Source organism: Musca vetustissima, unplaced genomic scaffold (genome assembly GCF_032173495.1).
Source record: "Musca vetustissima isolate MV318-11 ecotype Yass unplaced genomic scaffold, APGP_CSIRO_Mvet_v1 utg16389, whole genome shotgun sequence".
In the NCBI taxonomy this organism is placed as follows: domain Eukaryota; kingdom Metazoa; phylum Arthropoda; class Insecta; order Diptera; family Muscidae; genus Musca; species Musca vetustissima.
In genome coordinates, this window is record NW_026883829.1 from 320968 (window position 1) to 342577 (window position 21610).

Consider the following 21610-nt stretch of genomic DNA (forward strand, 5'->3'; position numbering starts at 1 on the left):
GGTTCAGATTTAGATATAGCTCCCATATATATTTTCGTCCGATTTAATGTAAATGGTGTACCAAAGTCCCTATATATCTTCCGATTGGCACCAAATTTCGCATAGCGTACTGAATTGGCTTTAAAATGATGTGTTTAAAATTTCTTGAAAATCGGTTCAGATTTAGATATAGCTCCTATATATAGTTTCGCCCGATTTTAGGTAAATAGTTTACCAAAGTCTCTATATTTCTTTCGATTTGCTCGAAATTTGCCATAGCGTAATGAATTAGGTATAGACTGATGTGTGTCAAGTTTCCTGAAAATCGGTCCAGATTTAGATATAGCTCCCATATATATTTTCGTCCGATTTAATGTAAATGGTGTACCAAAGTCCCTATATATCTTTCGATTTGCACGAAATTTGGCATAGCGTACTGAATTGAGTCTTGAATGATGTGTGTAAAATTTCTTGAAAATCGGTTCAGATTTAGATATAGCTGTCTTATATATATTCGTCCGATTTAATGTAAATGGTGTACCAAAGTCCCTATGTATCTTTCGATTTGCACGAAATTTGGCATAGCGTAATGAATTAGGTCTAGACTGATGTGTGTCAAGTTTCCTGAAAATCGGTTCAGATTTAGATATAGCTCCCATATATAGTTTCGCCCGATTTTAGGTAAATAGTTTACCAAAGCCTCTATATATCTTTCGATTTGCTCGAAATTTGCCATAGCGTAATGAATTAGGTCCAGACTGATGTGTGTCAAGTTTCCTGAAAATCGGTCCAGATTTAGATATAGCTCTCATATATGTTTTCGTCCGATTTAATGTAAATGGTGTACCAAAGTCCCTATATATCTTTCGATTTGCATGGCATAGCGTAATGAATTAGGTCTAGAATGATGTTTGTTAAGTGTCTTGAAAATCTGTACAGATTTAGATATATCTCCTATATATCTTTTCTTCCGATTTTATGTAAATTATGCACTAAAGACCCAAAGTTTGTCCGATTGTCACACAATTTTGTACAATGAACTGTAGTTAATATAAGTTAATCTCTGGCAAAACTCATTGAAAATATATATATATATATATATATATATATATATGCGGCCCCGTCCGACTTTAATACTTTCCTTACTGGTTTAAAGAATTTTTTTTTTAGAAATGTATGTTATCTTTTAAAATAGGAACCACAACCCTGCATGACTAATATCAGTCGCAAAAATTGACTTTAAGTTCATCACACTTTTTTAATACCAACCCCTTTTATGTTTTCAAATTCAACACACCTAATTTTCTGAGTGTAACAGCATAAAAAACACTTAAGCTCTTAACGTTTTCTGCTATTATTTAAATTTATGCAATTCTCAGTGGGCTCTTTTGCAACCACAATGGATGTCATAAATTCTGCTTAAAAAAGTTTTTAACTAAATTAACTTTTGACAGACACAATGCTTACCTGTTAGCATAGTTGAAGTAACCACGTAAGTGTAACTTATGACACACGCAGGGTATATACTCATATTGGTTGGTGGGCCAGTTGCTTTTTATGCTGCCAGAAGTCAAGCTCATTTTTCTTTTCTGCCATTTTCTAGTTTCCATCCAAACACATTTCCATTATCATCACCGTTGCCGTTTTGTTCATCATTTCTAATTCTGGATTTTTTCTCCTGTCTTTTCTTCTTCTAATAGAAAAATCGTTCATTTTCATCAGCATCGGCTAGCGGCGGCAAACCATCTCTGGACAATCGACAACATTTAATGGAATTGGACGAAGGTGAACTCTTTATGGAATTGATACGTGATGTTGCCAATGAATTGGATATTGATGTGCTGTGCCATAAAATACTGGTGAATGTGGGTCTGCTCACACACGCAGATCGTGGCTCATTGTTTTTGGCCAAGGGGACACCCAACAATCGATATCTGGTGGCGAAACTATTCGATGTTACACAAACGACACGTAAGTTAATAGCTATGTATGCAGTTTTGTATGTATGAGTGTATGGATGTATGTATTCACTGGTAGCCCACATTTACTGCAACCTAAAAAGGGTATAAGGCAACAGTCAAGAGAGAAAAGTAAAATCAAATTAAAAACGAAATTGAAATATTCGAAAACAATAATAGACTCAATTTGAATTATCACAGGGTGGGAATCATAATTCGTATAGGCACAGACTATTGTGATTAATAATTTGGTTTTGAATTTCAATTACTGCTATGATAATAGTTATTAATGAATGGAAGTGATTGTGATTGGGTTTTAATTTGGTAAGGTATGGTGTCGATATGAAGGTACTAGTAGCATTGGTATTATTAACTTATTGGAGAGATATATTAGATTTATTTAAAATTGATAGGGCAGAATATAATCAATATATGTGAATCTTAGTGTAATGTATTCTTTCATATTGTTCTAAAGCCTATATATGCTAAAATTACACCTTCTAAAGTACTTATTCAGTAAAGTTCGTAAACTTATACGTAGTAAACTATGTGCAGGAGATGTGTTTTCGATTGAATTTTATTCGCTTGTAAGTAGCATAGAATGAAATTCGATGGAGAAACCAATGATGAAGGAACCAAAGCCAGAAGGGCCGACCACCATATATAGAGGATGTGTTTCTGGCGTTAGATTAATATTCCACAAAGTCCCGTCAGTGACTTTGCATTTAAGTTTCTTAACTACTGGGTCGATTTCGTAGTTACAACAGAAAACGTAAATAATATCCATATAAGTTTTTCATGATAAATATTTATACCCTTCACTACACTGCGGTACAGGGAGATATACACATGGTTCCTTTTGAGAATATGCATAGAATCACTTTCTGAGTCGATTTACTCATGTCCGTCCGTCCATGTATTTTTGTGAACAAGGTAAAGGTAGCATTTATGATCCGATTTGGATGAAATTTGGTATAGGTTACTTATTTGGCCCAAGGACAAGCCCTATTGAATTTGGGAAAAATCGGTTCAGATTTAGATATATCGCCCGATTTAATGTAAATGGTGCACCAATGTCCCAATATATCTTTCGATTTGCACGAAATTTGGCATAAAAAAATCTATAAAAACGTAGTATTGTTAAGTCATCCGATTTTACACCCAATTATTTTTTTTCAAATACTCACAATGAGACATATCCTTATTTATATGTCAAAACATGGACCTACATCAAAAATCGGCTACAAAGGTGTTTTTCGACCTTCAAGACACCCCATGAAAACTGAGAAATCAAATTAGAGAAAATTCGATTGAAAATTTAGCCAAACTCCTAAAATAACCAATAAATGGGGGGAGTTTGTGTGGGATTTTCACTCAATGAGAATCTAAAATATAAATGACAGCCCAAACTCGCTAAAGATATGGAATTTTAGGATGTATCTTAAACTTATTAAAGCTTACTAACTTAGCCGGTTTGTGACAGAACAGCCAACGTAGTCACTGCAGATCTACACGTCTGACTATGTCAATGTCCGAGAATAGATGGTACAACTCATGATTCATTCTACGGCGATATTCACCGTTGACGCAGATTGGTCCATAGATCTTTCGGATATTTTGTACATTCAAACACTCGCAGAGCTGCATCATCTGATTTCGCATGTATAAGCATAAGGTATTCGTGTACTATTAAATATCTCGGAATAACGGTGTCAGAGCGTTTGAATTTTCTTCCACACTTCGATCGGTTGAAAGAGAAGCTGACAACGGACGTTGGGACCATCAGGCGTGTTTTGCGGACTGATTGGGGCTTGAGTAGGCGCTCTGTACGTATCATATATGGTGGGCTTTTTGTTGCCTGCGCAACTTATGGTGCACATATATGGTACAGAGCTGCCTCTTCTGTCTTCGGGCAGAGGAAGCTCCTTTCGTGTCAGCGGGTCGTCATGTTAGCGTGCTTGCCAGTGTGTTGCACTGTTTCAACAGAGGCGTTGCAAGTGCTGCTTGGCGCCGCTTGATCTTGAAGTGAGATGTAGGGCTATCATGTATAAGCTTAAGCGTGGTTTGCGGTTGGATGAGGATGATTGGCTCAGGCCTTCTGATTTGGTGGATGGGGAGAGTAGGCGGTACAGCACTATCCTTCGGGACTGTGTTGTTGATAGGTGGAGGACTAGGTGGACGAACAGTGACGTACGAATTTATTCGTGACGCAACGTTCGTATTGGACCGGCCAGACTTTCGCTTCGGCTTAAGTACTGGTTTCTTACTGACGGGGCATGGCTCTCTTAATGCTTTTCTGCATAAAAGAGACCTTGCCCAGACGGATTTATGTTGGTGCGGGGTGACCGAGGACTGGAAGCATATACTGACGGAATGCTGTTACTATGATGACATTAGAGATTTAGCAAGTATGGGTATATCAAATGGAGAGGCGGGGTGGGATTTCAGTAGGGCACTTGAAGACGATCGGACCTTTAGTTGTTTAAGTAGTTTTGCTCGTGAAGCATTTAGGAGAAGGAATGTACTTAGTGGAGGTGGTCCTCGTACATAACCCCCTTGCAGCTGGGTTTGGTCGGTTGCACCGGGTGGTGGTGGGTAGGTGCACCGGGTGGCGGTGCTGGTCTCGGTGCGGTTATCGGCGGTTGTTGGCAGTTGTAGGTGGTGTACGGGCTACCTGCGGTTGTCTGTGCATCGTGGGTGGTTCGCGGTTTCCACTTCATGTGTTTCACTCGTCCTGTGGATGTAGTGTAGGCTGTCCGTGAGGGCAGTTTAGTTCATTGTTTGTGTTGTGATGTCCGATGCCGCGGTCCGTTGGGCCCTTTGTGCAGTCCGTGAGGACAGCATGTTAATTGTATGTGGTTTGTGTTTTTGTCACTGCTTGTGGCAAGGTTTTCCTTGCCACTTGCGGTTATCGCCGTTGCTTATTGTTGTTTTGGAATACCAGCCCGGACGTGTGTCAAACTGACAGTTGGTGTGCCCCCCTGGGGAGCTTCGCGGGGGTTGTGGTTTCGCCCCTCACCAAGGGGAAGAGTGTGCCTTCTGCATGCTCTCCAATTGATACAGTACTTCGGTGCTGGTGGGCGCTTTTCCGCCTGTGGCTCAGCCACGTGAGGTAGGCCTTTTGGCGGGTACTCACATAAAACTCTTCAAGATACTTCGCATGTATCCATGCTTCAGATCCATATAACAACACGGGTAGTATCTGCGTCTTGTAGAGTGTGAGTATGGTCTGCCGAGAGTTGGCCTTGTTCTTGAATTGCTAACTCAGAACATAGTAGCACATGTTTTCCAACACTATTATTGTCCGGATTTCGAAGCTGATGTTAGTAGTTTTGTTAATGGCAGTACCGAGGTATATAAAATCGTTCACCATTTCGAAGGTGTAGTTTTCATGTTCCACAGTTGGTCCGAGTCCACTAGACGTCTTGCGCGTTGATACCACCAGCGCGGTCTTCTCGCCATTTACTGTCATTACCACTTCGGCAGACTTCTTCTCAATTCATTCAAAGGCGACTGTTACCGCTCGCAATGTTCAACCAATTATATCGATGTCATCGTCATAGGCATGCTTTTTTATGCTTCTTGTTGTACAGAGTGTCATTTCTATTCACATTTGCATCTCGTATGACCTTTTCCAGCAGGATGTTAAAAGATCACACGACAAGCTGTCTGAGTCTTTTCCGACTTTAACTGAGTGGACTGGGTTGTCGAATGCGGCTTTGTAGTCGACGAATAAATGGAATGTGTCGATGTATTTTTCGTGGGTCAATGGTGTATTTGCCAGGCAGGAAGCCGTATTGGTATGGTCCAATAATGTCATTGAGTCAGTCGTTCACCCAGCACGCTGGATAGAACTTTATATGCGATGGGAAGGAGACTTATTCCTCTATAGTTTGCACATATCGGCTTGTCTCCCTTTTCGTGCATGAGACACAGGGTACTGAGGTTCCAATCATCTCTTATACCCCAGAACCGTTATCTCTTATTGGTTCTTCTTCTAAAACACTGGATAAATACCTTCTGTATATCACAACATGATCAATTTGATTTGACGTCGCTTGATCGGGAGAAATTCAGGTGGTCTTGTGTATATCGAGCTGCTTAAACCTGTGCTGCTAATTACCACATTTTTTGCTGCAGCGAAGTCTATCAACCTCATGCCGTTGTCTGATGTTTCTTCATGAAGGCTGAATTTTCCGACGGTGGGACAAAAAATATTTTGCCCTCCGATTTTTACATTAAAATCTTTTAGCAGAATTTAAATATCGTGACCAGGGTTGTATCTAGGCGCTCGTAAAAAATGTCGTTGGTCTGTTCGTCTTTGCCTTCCCTCGGATAGATATAGAAGAACTTCGCTCGGATAGATATAAAAAAAATTTCGCTTTTATACGGATTATAGCAATTCGCTCATTTACTGGAGTAAATCTCCTCCTGACCATAAATACGCAACCAAATTCATGTCTCGTTTCATGGCAGCTATAATACAGGATGTAATCATCTGATTTACTTACGCCTGTCCCTTTACATCCGCCAAAGCGAAAAATGAGTGCATATTCCCAGATCGAAGTCCTCTATACGTTTGCGGGGGTCGTTAATAATAGAGAGGTTTGGATTTCTTTTTCGTTGCTTTTTCATAGAATTGGTTTTTTTTCGAGTGTGGACAAATAACCCGACCTCGCGGCACATATCAGCCCACTATTTCAACGGATGATAAAAGTAGCTACCCCAGGTTACACCGCGGGGAGGTCAGTGTCCACAATTGAGATGAAAGAGGGACCAAGATAAGCCTGGGCTTTGCAAGCCAATCAGAGCCGTTGCTTGGTATCTATCATCCCCTACATCACCTAAAATTTAAAGCTCTATCTTAAATACAAATTGTTCACCTATTTCTTTCCCCCTTTTTCAGCTCTCAAAGATGCTGTGAAGAAGGCACGCTCAGAAGAAATAGTCATACCCTTTGGTGTGGGCATCGCCGGTATGGTGGCTCAGACCAAAGAGATGATCAATATTAAGGAGGCCTATAAAGATGCTCGTTTCAATTGTGAAATAGATTTGAAGACTGGCTATAAAACAAATACGATACTCTCAATGCCCATTTGCAATTATGAGGGTGATATTATCGGGGTGGCACAAATTATAAATAAAACCGATGGATCTCTGGAATTCGATGAACACGATGTGGAAATATTTCGTCGATATTTAACCTTTTGTGGTATTGGTATACAAAATGCTCAATTGTTTGAAATGTCCGTCCAGGAATATCGTCGTAATCAAATCTTATTGAATTTGGCGCGAAGTATATTCGAGGAGCAGAATAATTTAGAATGTCTGGTTACGAAAATTATGACTGAGGCACGAGTGCTGCTGAAATGTGAACGGTGTTCGGTATTTCTAGTCGATTTGGATTGTTGTGAGGCGGTAAGGTTGGGACGAACTGTTGGTTGATTTTTATAATTATTTTGAATTGAATTTTGTTTACAGAGCCACTTAGAAAAAATCATAGAGAAACCTAATGAAGTGCAAAGAAGGCTAAGTCGCAGTAGATATAGCAGTGATAGTTTGGATGATAAGGTAAGCTGTAAGAATCTTATGTAGATTGTATATAAATTTAATTTTTTTATTCTGTTTCCAGCAAAAAACCAACAACCGTTTTACGGTTCTCTTCGAATTGGGTGCAGCTAATCAATCGGCAAATATTTCCCGCCCCACTGGCAATGATTTAAGCAATTCCACCCTGGCTCAAATTGCCCAATTTGTGGCGACCACCGGTCAAACGGTAAATATAGCCGATGTTAGGGAGTGGGTGCAGGAGCATAATCAAATTACGGCAGAAAATGAAATTGATTGCATCAAGGCCATATTGTGCATGCCCATTGTCAATGCTCAAAAACGGGTGATTGGTGTGGCCCAGCTAATCAACAAGACCAATGGCATGCCTTTTACCGATTGTGATGCTTCCATCTTTGAAGCATTTGCCATCTTCTGTGGCCTGGGCATACACAACACACAAATGTATGAGAATGCCTGTAAGCTAATGGCCAAACAAAAGGTAGCCTTGGAATGTTTGTCATATCATGCAACAGCGCCACAGGATCAAACCGATCGTTTGGTTCAGGACACAATTGAAACTGCTGAGTCTTATAATTTGTATAGCTTTAAGTTTATTGGTAAGGAAATTCAGATACATAGAAATAATTGAGATACGCTTCTAATGTGAATATGTCTCCTTGTTCCCTTTTCCCATAGATTTTGATTTGTGTGATGATGACACTTGTCGTGCTGTGGTCCGTATGTTCCTGCAATGTAATCTAGTTCAAATGTTTCAAATACCCTACGATGTGCTGTGTCGTTGGGTGTTGAGTGTACGCAAAAATTACCGTCCTGTCAAATATCACAATTGGCGTCATGCCCTCAATGTGGCCCAGACAATGTTTGCAATGATGAAAACGGGTCGCATGGAACGTTTTATGAAGGACTTGGAAATTTTCGGGCTGTTAGTGGCATGTTTATGCCACGATTTAGATCATCGTGGAACGAATAATGCTTTCCAGACAAAGACGGAATCACCCTTGGCTATATTGTATACAACGAGTACAATGGAACATCATCATTTTGATCAGTGTGTAATGATTTTGAATTCGGAGGGTAATAATATTTTTCAGGTGAGTTTTATGTGCCGAATACTTTACATATATACATAATAGCTTTATTAAATCTGAATTTATTAAAAGAAACCTTATACTGTACAATTTCAAATTTGAGGGTTATGTTTTTGTCGACAGATCATCGCCCAGACGAAACGACTAAAGCTAGAAGCTTGAAATTTGGCGGGGTGTTTGGAAATTCGAACTAGAAGGGTACGAAAAGTACTAAAATGTACCAGATATGGTACACTTTGTATTAGGCGAACGGGAAGAGCTAGAATTCTGAAATTTGGCATGATGAAAAGTTAGAAAGATGTACAAAAGGGGTTTTGGAAATTCGACCTATATGTGTAAGAAATGTACTAAATTTAGTTCTAATTATATATATATATTGAACATAAAGAGCTAGAATCTGGAAATTTTATATGGAATTCAGGTTGGTAGCGGTGTTTATGTATGGAAATGGTGTAAGTAATTCGTACTTATATGTATAAAACGTACAAAATGGTACTAAATTTGGTACTATTTGCATTTAGTTGAGTGTATAGAGATGGAATCCTGAAAATATGAATTAGGACTGCTATTGGAGTACAGGAATGATGTACCTTTAAAAAATCGTACTTATGTGTACGAAAAGTACTAACTGGTACTAAATATGGTGCAAGTTGGATTTAGGTCAACAGATAGAGCTGGAGTCCTCAAATTGGGAATTAAAATGACTGTTGGAGTGACGGATTGAGGTAGTTTAGGAAATTCGTACTTATTGGTACGAAAAGTACTATATGGTATTAACTTTAGTACAATTTGGATTTTGTTTGAATGGAGAGAGCTGAAAACCTGCAATTTGAAGTTCGTATTTATGTGTACGAAAAGTACTAGATTTGGTACAAATTGGATTTGGAATTCTGATCTATTGTTAATCTGTGTGATGGAAATAAGAAAGAGATTTCGAAAAATAGTGCTTATGTGTATGAAGAGTACTAAATGGTAATAAACTTGATATTAGATCTAGTAATAGAAGTGGAATTCAGAACTATAGTACATAAAATTATACCGTATTCACGATTTCCATAAGAAATATTATTATTTATTATACCCTTCACCACACTGTGGTACAGGGTATTATGTCTTTGTGCATATGTTTGTAACAGGCAAAAGGAATCGATATAGGCCCATGGTTCCTTTTGAGAATAAGCATAGAATCACTTTTGAGACGATTTTCGCACGTGCGTCTGTCCGTCCGCCTGTCCGTCCGTGTATATTTGTGAACAAAGTACATGTGGCATTTATAATCTGATTTGGATGGAATTTGGCACAGCTCATTTGTTTGGCCCAAGGACGAACCCTATTGAAATTGGGAAAAATCGGTTCATATTTAGATATAGCTCCCATATATAGCTTCGCCCGATTTTAGGTAAATAGTCCACTACAGTCTCTGCAAATCTTTTGATTTGCACGAAATTTGGCACAGCGTAATGAATTAGGTCTAGGATGATGTGTTCGAAGTTTCGTGAAAATCGGTTCAGATTTAAATATAGCTCCCATATATATGCGTCCGATGTAATGTAAATGTCCACCAAAATCCCTATATATCTTTCGATTTGCACGAAATTTGGCACAGTGTAATGAACTAGGTATAGAATGATGAGTGTTAAGTTTCCTGGAAATCGGTTCAGATTTAGATATAGCTCCAATATATATTTTCGTCCGATTTAATGTAACTGGTCCACCAAAGTCCCTATAGATTTGCACGAAATTGGGTCAGCGTAATGAATTAGGTCTAGAATGATGTGTGCAAAGTTTCGTGGAAATCGGTTCAGATTTAGATATAGCTCCAATATATATTTTCGTCCGATTTAATGTAAATGGTCCACCAAAGTCCCTATATATCTTTCAATTTGCACGAAATTCGGCACAGCGTATTGAATTAGGTCTAGAATGATGTGTGTTAAGTTTCCTGAAATCGGTTCAGATTTAGACCAAATAAAAATTTAGTACCGGTTGCAGAATGAAATGTTTATGTATCCAATTGCATGCCTTTAAAAATGCGACGTCTGTTAGGATTCATCTGTTGAATATACCCAAAGTGGTGAAAAGTATCATATAGTCGGCCCTGTTCGACTTTACTACTTTCTTTACTGGTTTTGTATATATATGTGTATATGTAAATAGTGCATCAAAGCCAATTTTTTTCGATTTACACGAAATTTGGCATAGCGTACTGAAATAAGTCTGATGTGATGCGTGCTAAGTTTCGTGCAAATCGTTTCAGATTTAGATATAGCTCCTATATAAATCCGTCCGATTTTATGTAAATTGTGCACCAAAGTCCTTGTATTTCATTCGATTTATATAGTAATATTTTTACCGGTCCTGAATAAAGATCGGAGTTTGGACCTATTTGTCTATTCTGCTACCTCAATCATAAAATTTCAAATTTATGAAAAATTCTATATGAAGCTAAATTTAGGTTTTTTTAATAATAAAAATTCAAGAAAGCTACATTCATAGAGGGGACAGAAAGGAAATTTAGGCTCATTTTATTGTATGTGTGGAAATCTGTCCAGAAATCCCAGCTATTCATAAAATTGAGGAGATTATGTTAGCCTATATTGGAATCGCCCCCTTGGTGCTTGTCACAATTCTCGGGGGAGGTTAAATACGCCTATGGAAAGATTTTATACGGCCAACACAATTTCCATGATTTAGTCTTTGGTCGGGCATTTATGTCCTTCAATTTTCTAAAAGAAGACAAGATTTGAAGCCACTCCATAGAAAAAATAGATTGTAATCCACAATATAACCATCACAAGGAGCCATTGGATAATTGTGGGAAACTTAAAATTAATCGCGACCAGGTCTTAAACTTTATTTTTCATTGACCTAAAACCGCAAATAACCCAAGAATACACAAATTCATTATTTATTCCTCAAAGAATAGTTCTTCACAAAAATAAATTAATAATTGTTTTTGTTTATTTTTGTCAAAAACTTATTGTCAGCATGACAATTTAATTTCTATAACAACAATGTTGTGTTTGTAAAATATTTGTTGTTGTATCTGATGCATACACCTTATTAAATACACCTTGATAGACATAAAGCCCAAATATGTTTGAAAAAAAAACATTTCTTGCAAAACAACCTTATAGTATGTCCGTGAGATGGGCATTTTTCCGATCGGGCGGTGCCGACTATATGATACCCTTCACCACTTTGGGTATATTCAACAGATGAATCCTAACAGACGTCGTATTTTTAAAGGACCAGTAAAATGAAATTGGATCCATAAACATGTCATTCTGCAACCGATACTAAATTTTTCATTTGGTCATTTTTCATTTGGCATTTACATTGAATCGAACGAAAATATACATGGGAGCTATATCTAAATCTTAGCACACATCATTCTAGGCTTAATTACATACACTCTTAGACCTTAGACGTTGAGCCCCCCTCAACTCCGCACCCTTCTTAATTTTTTTACAGTGGCCCATTTTATCGGAAATTTTCCTAAAGTCGTCCTAAAAATTTTCAGAAAATCGGAAAAATTTCCATCTCCGACACTCTTTTTACCTATATGGTCCTCATATTCTGAAAGTACACTCTTAGATCTTTCTTTTGAGCCCCCCACCTCAACTCCGCACCCTTCTTAATTATTTTACAATGGGGTATTTTATATGAAATTTGCATAAGGCCGGCCGAAATTTAGTTCTGCAAATTGGTGGCGCATTGTCAAATACGCTCACATACTGCGCACAATTCTGTTCTGCAAATTGTGGCACATTCTCAGTTACGCTCACACACACACTCCCTCTCTCTCTCTCAATTTAGTTCTGCAATTTCGCATTCTCTCACTCTCTCTGTCTTAACCCTATGTGAACCAGCGAAAAAGTTTGGTGGTTTGTGTCTGTTAAATTTTAAATTTATCTTCACGGACATATTTATAGTTCCATCCCAATGGTTGCCTAAATCTATCAGGCTAAGGTCCAAAGTTCAGCACGTGTCACATTTGTAGAATAATGTGAAAGCTCCACGTACTCTCATTGAATAATAAATTCTGAATACATTGTTTATTCAGTTGTATAAATTATGCTAAATTTCTTTATGGCATTGAATATAACTTAAAATAATGTTTTGTTGTTTAAAAAAATCCGTTAACAATAGAAATGCGTAAACAGTTAAATAAATATTTATTGTGAACATGTTTGAATAATATTAAGATATTGCAAAATATTGTTATAATTTAGTTCGCATAAATTGGCATACAGTCGATTCAGTGGTATAAGTGTTGATAGGTTATATTTTATATTTGTATATAGTTCCCCTTCGGTAGTTATTTTCCATATGTGTATATTTTGTGTGTTTTCGACCTTCTTGATTACGATTAAGATCACAAGATCTCGGTGGCAAATTGTTATCAACTCTTCGAGAGGTAATAAATTGTAGAAATGTTTTCCTTTAAAGAGCAATGAGTTCGTGGTTGTGTGGCATTATGCTTGTATAGAGTAAACATTGTGCCGATCAATGCCATCAGACTTATCCAAAGCACAATAAATCATTATTCAATTCTCGATTGCGCAATCTATTCACCGTATCTGTTGATCTATACTCATTTCCAATAACCAAATTATCACACATAGGATGCCGACGCAACTCTTTGATTTTTATACTCTAAACATAAGCCAGAGATATTGATTTATGTGCTCGGATGTGGGATGTGGAAGTTATGCGTAAATATTTACAGGGGACTAGAAAACACTAAGCCGAATATCACAAATTTTACACGGAGAAGGGGGTCTGACCAAGCAATTAGAATGGCTGTTTTGATAACACTGTGCAGCACTAAAATCTTGAACCAATCGAGACCCCAAAATCTTGAAGCTTGTGATGGTGGAAGAAAATCCCTAGCTGGGTTTTGCATTATTAGCTAAGGTTTTCTTTTAAATTAATTTTTAAAATATTCGACTGGAGGTGGATTTTAACAATTTTCGAATAATACGTACTTATTATTGAGTCTATATTTCGTGAACTATTCGAAATATTGCTTTTCTCTCTTAAGCAATATTCTTCCTCTTAATTAGAACTAAAAATTTGTTCTTGAGATAAAATCAATAAAACATCACCATCATACTGAAAATAGCACAACTGCAAAAAAAATTAAAATGTTGACATACTTTTTCCATGTTTTTTCACACTTATTTCAGAAACTGCTATTGACTCGACCAAACAATATATGACAAGAAGATAGCCAATAGCAAATCAAACAACTCTTCTTAAAACCCCGATTTCATTGGTTGACTCCTTCACATAGTTATAGCCTCACAAATTCATCAAAATGAACCAAAAAACACTCCCAATTGTATGTTTATAGAAATAAAAATTGCTATGCTTTTTGAATAAATAGGTACAAAATTAAAGTAAAAATTAAAATGTTTGGGCCCTTTGGTTTTTTTCGAAGACATGTCGCTGCCATATATGCACAGGGTAATATGCAGCGGTGGCAACAATATGTCACTTATATTTATACCCTTCACCACACTGTGGTACAGGGTATTATGTCTTTGTGCATATGTTTGTAACAGACAAAAGAAAACGAGAAAGACACATGGTTCCTTTTTGGAATATGCATAGAATCACTTTCTAAGTCGATTTATGCATGTCCGTCCGTCTGTCTGTCCATGTTAAATTGTAAACAAAGTACAGGTTTATGTTTATGGATCCAATTTAATTTTACTGGTCCTTCAAAAATGCGACGTCTGTTAGGGTTCATCTGTTGAATATACCCAAAGTGGTGAAGGGTATCATATAGTCGGCCCCGTCCGACTTTACTACTTTCCTTACTGGTTTTTATTAGTGGCTCTGCTGTCATGTCTAATGTGGAATCTTTTACTCCTGACATACGTTTTTCCCAAGTGTGCGAGTAGTGATCGACTTTTGCTCGTGTGTCCCAACGGCACAGAAAGCAATAATACTTTGGCCATCCAAAATATTGACCACTTTAAGGTCGCACCTCCAGTTCCTGCGTTTACCCTGTGCATATATCGCTGCGACATGTCTTCGAAAAAAACTAAAGGGCCAAACATTTTAATTTTTACTTTAATTTTGTACTTATTTATTGAAAAAGCATAGCAATTTTTATTTCTATAAACATACAATTGGGAGTGAATTTCTTTGGTTCATTTTGATGAATTTGTGAGGCTATAACTATGTGAAGGAATCAACCAATGAAATCGGGGTTTTAAGAAGAGTTGTTTGATTTGCTATTGGCTATCTTCTTGTCATATATTGTTTGGTCGAGTCAGTAGCAAAAAGTATGTCGAAATTTTAATTTTTTTGCAGTTGTGCTATTTTCAGTATGATGGTGATGTTTTATTGATTTTATCTCAAGAAAAAAATTTTAGATCTAATTAAGAGGAAGAATATTGCTTAAGAGAGAAAAGCAATATTTCGAATAGTTCACGAGAAATAGACTCAATAATAAGTACGTATTATTCGAAAATTGTTAAAATCCACCTCCAGTCGAATATTTTAAAAATTAATTTAAAAGAAAACCTTAGCTAATAATGCAAAACCCAGCTAGGGATTTTCTTCCACCATCACAAGCTTCAAGATTTTGGGGGTCTCGATTGGTTCAAGATTTTAAAGTTGAAAAATGTGTCACTGTGTAATGATCGATCAATATTTGACGGGTGAAATGAACCAGTATTTTTTGTGTAAAATAACAAAATGTAAATCTTATAATGTTCACTCAAAACATTATTCGGAAAAGAGGAGCTGTTGACCTCTAATCGGTCAAGGAGGTTCAAATCTCGCGAAATATATCCCAGGATCAGAATATAGGCGTTAGAGTTGGGTGGCAGTTGTGTAGGGTATCATAGAGTCGGCCCGGTCAGACTTTCTAACTTTTCTTACTGTTTTTGAAGAAAATTCTCGATATGGGTTCAGATTTTAACATAGCACACAGATAAAGGTCACATTTTCGTTACTAAAAAACTTCTTTAGAGAAAATTTAAAACAGAGTTCCATGTTCTTTTTTTAGCATAACCTTATTTTCCCTTATAATATTTTTTCAAAACCAAAGCATTTCCTACACTTTCGAAATTTTAAATGATATAACACTGTGCGTCAAAATTTTGGGTGGCGAAAAATTCCTTTTGGAGATGCTAGGTCAAAGTTAAGAGATATGTCGTCATCATTTCCTTGTATGCCCTTTTCGTCCCTAGTTTATTGAACCGGACTCTAATGATCGCAAAATGTGATTTTTCATCCTCGCAAGATTCTACCAAAATTATTTCCATACGAGTCTAAACTACTGAAACGCTATAAGTACGTATTTCAATATATTCAGTAAAAATTTTGTATTATGAAGAACCTTCGGATTCGTCCGAGTTATTTACTAAAATTATATATAGTTAGGCTAAATAATCCAAAAACTAAATTCATGGAAGAAAGAACCAATTATCAAACATTTTGGAACCGGATATTCAGATAATAAAACCGGTAATAATCCGGTTCAATTCATTTTGGGCCTATTCGAATATGAATATATGTGTATAAGGTATTAAAACCCTATTTATCATCTGAATATCCGGTCCAAAAATGTAGAAAAAAAATATCCATGTTTTGTATATAACTCCCATATAAAGGAGACTTTTAGCGAAAAAGTCCTTGGTAAAAAATGCTGAATATATGGTGGACGGTATGCAAAGTTAGGCCAAGCCGAACATAGCCCGATTTTACTAGATTGTTTGTAACCTCCACCATAAGGTGGAGTGTATATGGGGGATGGAGTGTACATTTGTCAGTCCGTTTGCCATTTTCTACATGACCCCAATACAAAGATCATGTGACATTTTCGGTATATTCAATGTCAGTATATATGTATAAAAGTCCCAATCGATTTTATTAATTTTGAATGTCGGCCTTATGGTGGACATTTTTATGCACATGGAGTGCATAAAAAGTCCGGGCCTTTACAACTAACGATAATTTTTTTTGCCACATATTTAAAGTTCACGCCCTGGTTAGGTTCGGTTGAAAAGTGGTGTGCTATACACCACCACATGTCCAATAGTAGGACATACACTTAAGCCTATGAGTGGCCTGTTATGTGCTCCAGTGAAAGAATAAAGTTGTAAAAAATCATCTTTAAATTTGGTTTCCCTAATCGTCAAGAAATTTTTTTATTAGCTTGTCTTTGTCTTATTCTCATTTGGGTATTCCCATAGAATTTGTGTTTTAACCAGTCCCCTCGCTATTCCAAAGAATTTTTTTGGTTTCCGTTGTCCATGACCTCAGTTCTAGACGTGTTGCACTAACAAGTTTAGCGTTATTTACAAATGTTGTAGGTCGGTCGCTGGCACTTCTACCGAGTATATTTTCCGCTATCCCATGAGTCTCTGTCATGCTGTGACTATTCCTATTTCAGTTATTTGGTCCGACTCCAAACTACTGATTGAACTTTGGATTGTAGCCTGGTGCACTATTGTGTCCGGTTTCAATCCACGGTTTCATATTTAATTTGGATGTATACAATATAGTCTCCAAAGCCCTGGTTGGTTTTGTACGCATTGCCCCACATATACCTAGGCAGCATGTTCTCTCTTTTGTCCACCAAACTACCGACGCGTATGTTTGAAGTGGTCTAATAACGCTCTTATAAATGAAACGCAGAAACGTTCATACTGCACAAAAACTAAACCAGGTCAAATGAAAGCCCCATAGGAGTACTTTCAGAATACATCCATAATTTTCAAAAATAACTTCTGAATACCCCATTTTTAAGGATTTTTCTAAAAGACCTGAGTGATATTTGGCAAATTTGAAAATTATCGCCATATGGTAAAAAAAATTAAAATGAATGTGCTACTTCGACCTAGCTCAAATGAAAGCAACGAATTTCTGAATACCGTTTTTTTTTTCAATTTTCTTTCATATCAGTTTTTTTATAATATCGTGGTAGTTTTCAAATTTGCCCATTATAACCCAGTTCTCTTAAAATCAGGTATTCAGAAGATTTTTAGTGGATATATTCTGAAAGTACTCACATAGAGCTTTGAATCTACAAAGCGAAGTGATAAAAATATTGTCAGTATTGTATAGTCTTCATTTATTGTTACACTCCTATTTTCGGTATTTTGAAGCCACTTCAGAACCAAACTGGTTGTAATGTGGGATTTTTTAAACCTAATGTGGCAACTCTAATAGATCTGAGTCACATTTTACAGTTCAATTAACTGCAATTCTGAATTTTCGATTTCAGTAGATATGAATTTATCGCAACATACTGGGAACATGTAAAATAAACCACCATAACCTCGGAATTTCCTCAAGTAATACTTTTCCTCCACCCTGCCATTCATATCAATTCCGATGTTTTTATATTAATTGTGGAAACGCCTTTGAATCCATAAATCCTATATATTAAAAATAACTAAATATTTACAAATTTATTTCAGGCTCTATCACCAGAAGACTACCGACATGTTATGAAAATCGTGGAGAATGCAATTTTATCCACAGATCTTGCCGTTTACTTTAAGAAACGTAATGCCTTCTTGGAGGTGGTGGAAAGTGGGGAATTCGATTGGCAAAGTGAAGACAAAAAGGATTGTAAGTATCAACACAACCCTCTTCAATTTCAAGTTATTCTCACCAAAATCTGTTTACAGTATTATGCGGTATGATGATGACAGCTTGTGATGTCAGTGCTATTGCCAAGCCATGGGAGGTGCAGCATCGGGTGGCCAAGCTAGTGGCTGATGAATTTTTCGATCAAGGAGATTTGGAAAAACTGCAATTGAATACACAACCCGTGGCCATGATGGATAGGTGAGAAAATATCTACTCTTCATTCCTTCCGAAAATTATTTAAATATTTAAATATCATTTCTTCAGGGACCGCAAAGATGAGTTACCCAAAATGCAAGTCGGGTTCATTGATGTCATCTGTTTGCCCCTCTACAAAGTGTTGTGTGATACATTCCCCTGGATAACGCCATTGTATGAAGGTACATTGGAAAATCGTCGCAATTGGCAGGATTTGGCTGAAAAAGTAGAAATGGGTTTGACATGGATTGATCATGATACCATCGATAAGCCAGTAGAGGAATTTGCAGGTATTACACAACAAATATTAATTTGAAATATTATTAATTAATTATTGAAATATTATTTCCAGCCTGCAATGACGAAGAAATCAAAGACATTGAATTCACTGTAACCACACTAAATTGTCATCAGCAGCATAGTGATGATACCTCAACACCCGAACATCAACGTGGCATTTCTCGTTTGAGTATCAAGAAAACCGGTGCCCTCGGCAAGGCAGTAAAATCAAAATTAACCAAAACTTTATACAACAGTATGGACGGTTCAAAACCAAAAACATCGCTGAAACTCTTAGAGACACATGCCAGTGAAGATTTAGAAGATAAAAGTCCTACCAGCCCATCACAACCCACAGGTCCTGCAGGTTCAACTGGTCAAATGTCGGCATCTTCATCGATATCATCATCCTGCACAACAAATTCCATCACCGACAAAAACAAGAAACGTTCCAAACTTTGTGCCCTCTTGTGACGTAAACCTTCCAATTAGAATCCAAACTAAATCTCTCAGTGTGGGGATCACTGATTCTAATTGGAAGCTGTGATTAAATATTTTTGGAAAATTTAGAGCTTGGGAGACATATTTTTTTGTAACCCTACAACTACAAAATGGGGACAACTTTTTTTTGCAGAGCCACTATTTTTGTAGAAAATGGATTTTTTCCTAAATGAAATCTACACAAGAACCTATAGAAAATATTACCAAGAAATATATATACATACGTACATAGGTGTCCTATATATACATACCCAACCAAGAACTAATGTCAAAACAATTGTGATGTAAATCAAGACAGAAATAGTAAATTTAAAACCATTTCTTTACTCAAGTAACAGACATAATGTGATGTAGGTTTGAAACTCTTCTTGAGGAAGTGTCAGATGAAATTCCAAGTAAAATCTTTCGGATAAGGTTAGATAAAAATACTAATTGATTTTAGTAATTGGCTTCGAAATTAGTAATTGGCTTCGAATCTCACCAATGTTCTTGCAAAATATCAATGCTACGTTTCGGAAAATTATTTGAAATCGACAAATTTTACTGGTTTATGTTCAAAGTCCCCAGATTTCAAAAACATAAACTATAGAGTCGGAGTCTATATTTGGGCCAATTTTGCTGTAGTCAGATTGAAAAACTAACTCAACTCTGGAAAAAATATTCAAAGAAATCAAACATTTCCAACTTTTTACAATAAATTGTCAATTTTCCAAAAAAAAAAAATTATATCTGATCCAAACTTAACACAATTCAGTATTTATACTGAATATTCAGAAAATTCATAAATATCATAAAATGTGAAATAAGTTTTTTCTTGTCGTAGAAAATGCACTTATTTTGGGCAAGTCAGGTCCGTCCAAAAATAGATCCCACGTTTTGAACCGAACAAAGCGACTGTGATTTGGTGATGGACACCCCACTACAATTTTTATAAGGTTCATGGTTTTTCATCATTATACCTTACCATTTTGTAAGGTTACAGTTATGGACTAGTCGTACGAAATGCATATAGGTTCCCTCCGGGCCAATGAAAACCCAATTGTTACTGGTAATGGTCGCTTAATATTTAGGAGATCAAAACATTACTCCTAAATTTTTTTGTGGTCGCTATGGAGATCGCAATTATGACCCGAACATTAATCAATTTTACATGCGGTCAAATCGCCCCTGACTTTTTGTGGGAAATATTTAACTATTCATTTACTCCAGATAGTCGTAAACCAAAGAAGTTGGCCGTATATGGCAAGTAGTGTGGTTGTCCTTCAAATTGATAGTTTTACCCTATATGGTGGAAATGTTGCGCTATTGGCTATTTAATTTACATGACGTTCAGGTTATGGTCAAATATGACACCTATAGTTTTTGCTGGTAATCGGATGATAATTAAGGGATGACACAGAAAGTTAAAATTCAGTGACTGGTTTGCAGGGTATTATTTGTTCGGCCCCGTTCAACTATACTTCTCCGCTCACTTTTACTTTTTATGTTTTTAATTTTTTTATTTATGTCTGCTCTACTTAGATCCAAAGATGGAGCTATTGCGATCATTAGATATGAAGGGAATTCCAAACATTGGCTGTGATACGGATGTTGTATCTGCACATTGTTATACCCTCAGCCTTATGGCTAATGAAGATATGTGCACTTTGCTACGGCACAAATTTGCCTCATCGAAATATTGATTTTAGGTCCCATGTTTAAGTTCGAAGATGGGGAATATCCCCCACAAACTAATTCTGAAAATTATGCTATAAAATTATTGTGAACTATCTTTGTGGACTATCTTTGCTATGTCTAGATTAAGTCCGAATATGGAACCCTCCTGGTACCTGTTCCACAAATGATGAACATTTTCAATGTTTATACATACAATATCAGACGATTTGAACCAAACTTTGCACAACCTATTATCTGTACAAAACCTAAATCAAGTCCGAAGGCGGTACCTGACTACTCAAATTTGTCCATATTTATATATCCGAAATCAATTTTTCGGCGGTTTCAAATTCAGGTCATTAGAGGTAATAGCATCAAACAAATAGAGTGTATGTTGGCACTAGAGGCTCACAGAATATAACATAACTCCTCGTAAAAATATAAATACTTGTCCATTTCAGGTACACAATCGATCAACCATTGTCTGTCCATTTGTCTGGCGCATGAAATTTTGAATGTGGGTCCGGTACTGCCAAAGAAGACACATATTTTTATCTGTAGTCGCACTAGAGGCCAGAATTGTGACACAGTTATCACAAAATTTTCAATGACTACTTTGATGATGATCGGTCAACATTTAGCTGTTTAAATGAACATTAACCTTTTTGTGAAAATTATAAAACATGCATACTCTAACGCATTTTTTCACGTGATATGGGAAAGTTGCAAGGGTTTGATACGAGGTGCGGATGACCTGTTCAT

The 21610-nt window shown here is 36.7% G+C and overlaps 1 protein-coding gene across 1 annotated transcript in view; it reads left to right on the top strand.

Moving 5' to 3' along the window:
• LOC133330830 (cGMP-specific 3',5'-cyclic phosphodiesterase) overlaps positions 1 to 19165 on the top strand; it is a 44570-nt gene extending 25405 nt beyond the window's left edge. The window contains exons 2-10 of the mRNA XM_061539237.1: positions 1680 to 1950; positions 6844 to 7355; positions 7419 to 7508; positions 7570 to 8104; positions 8184 to 8599; positions 18043 to 18196; positions 18256 to 18415; positions 18482 to 18702; positions 18765 to 19165. Of these exons, the coding sequence (XP_061395221.1) occupies positions 1680 to 1950; positions 6844 to 7355; positions 7419 to 7508; positions 7570 to 8104; positions 8184 to 8599; positions 18043 to 18196; positions 18256 to 18415; positions 18482 to 18702; positions 18765 to 19165 (2760 nt within the window). The remainder of the gene's footprint in view (positions 1 to 1679; positions 1951 to 6843; positions 7356 to 7418; positions 7509 to 7569; positions 8105 to 8183; positions 8600 to 18042; positions 18197 to 18255; positions 18416 to 18481; positions 18703 to 18764) is intronic.
• Positions 19166 to 21610: the final 2445 nt, after the last annotated feature.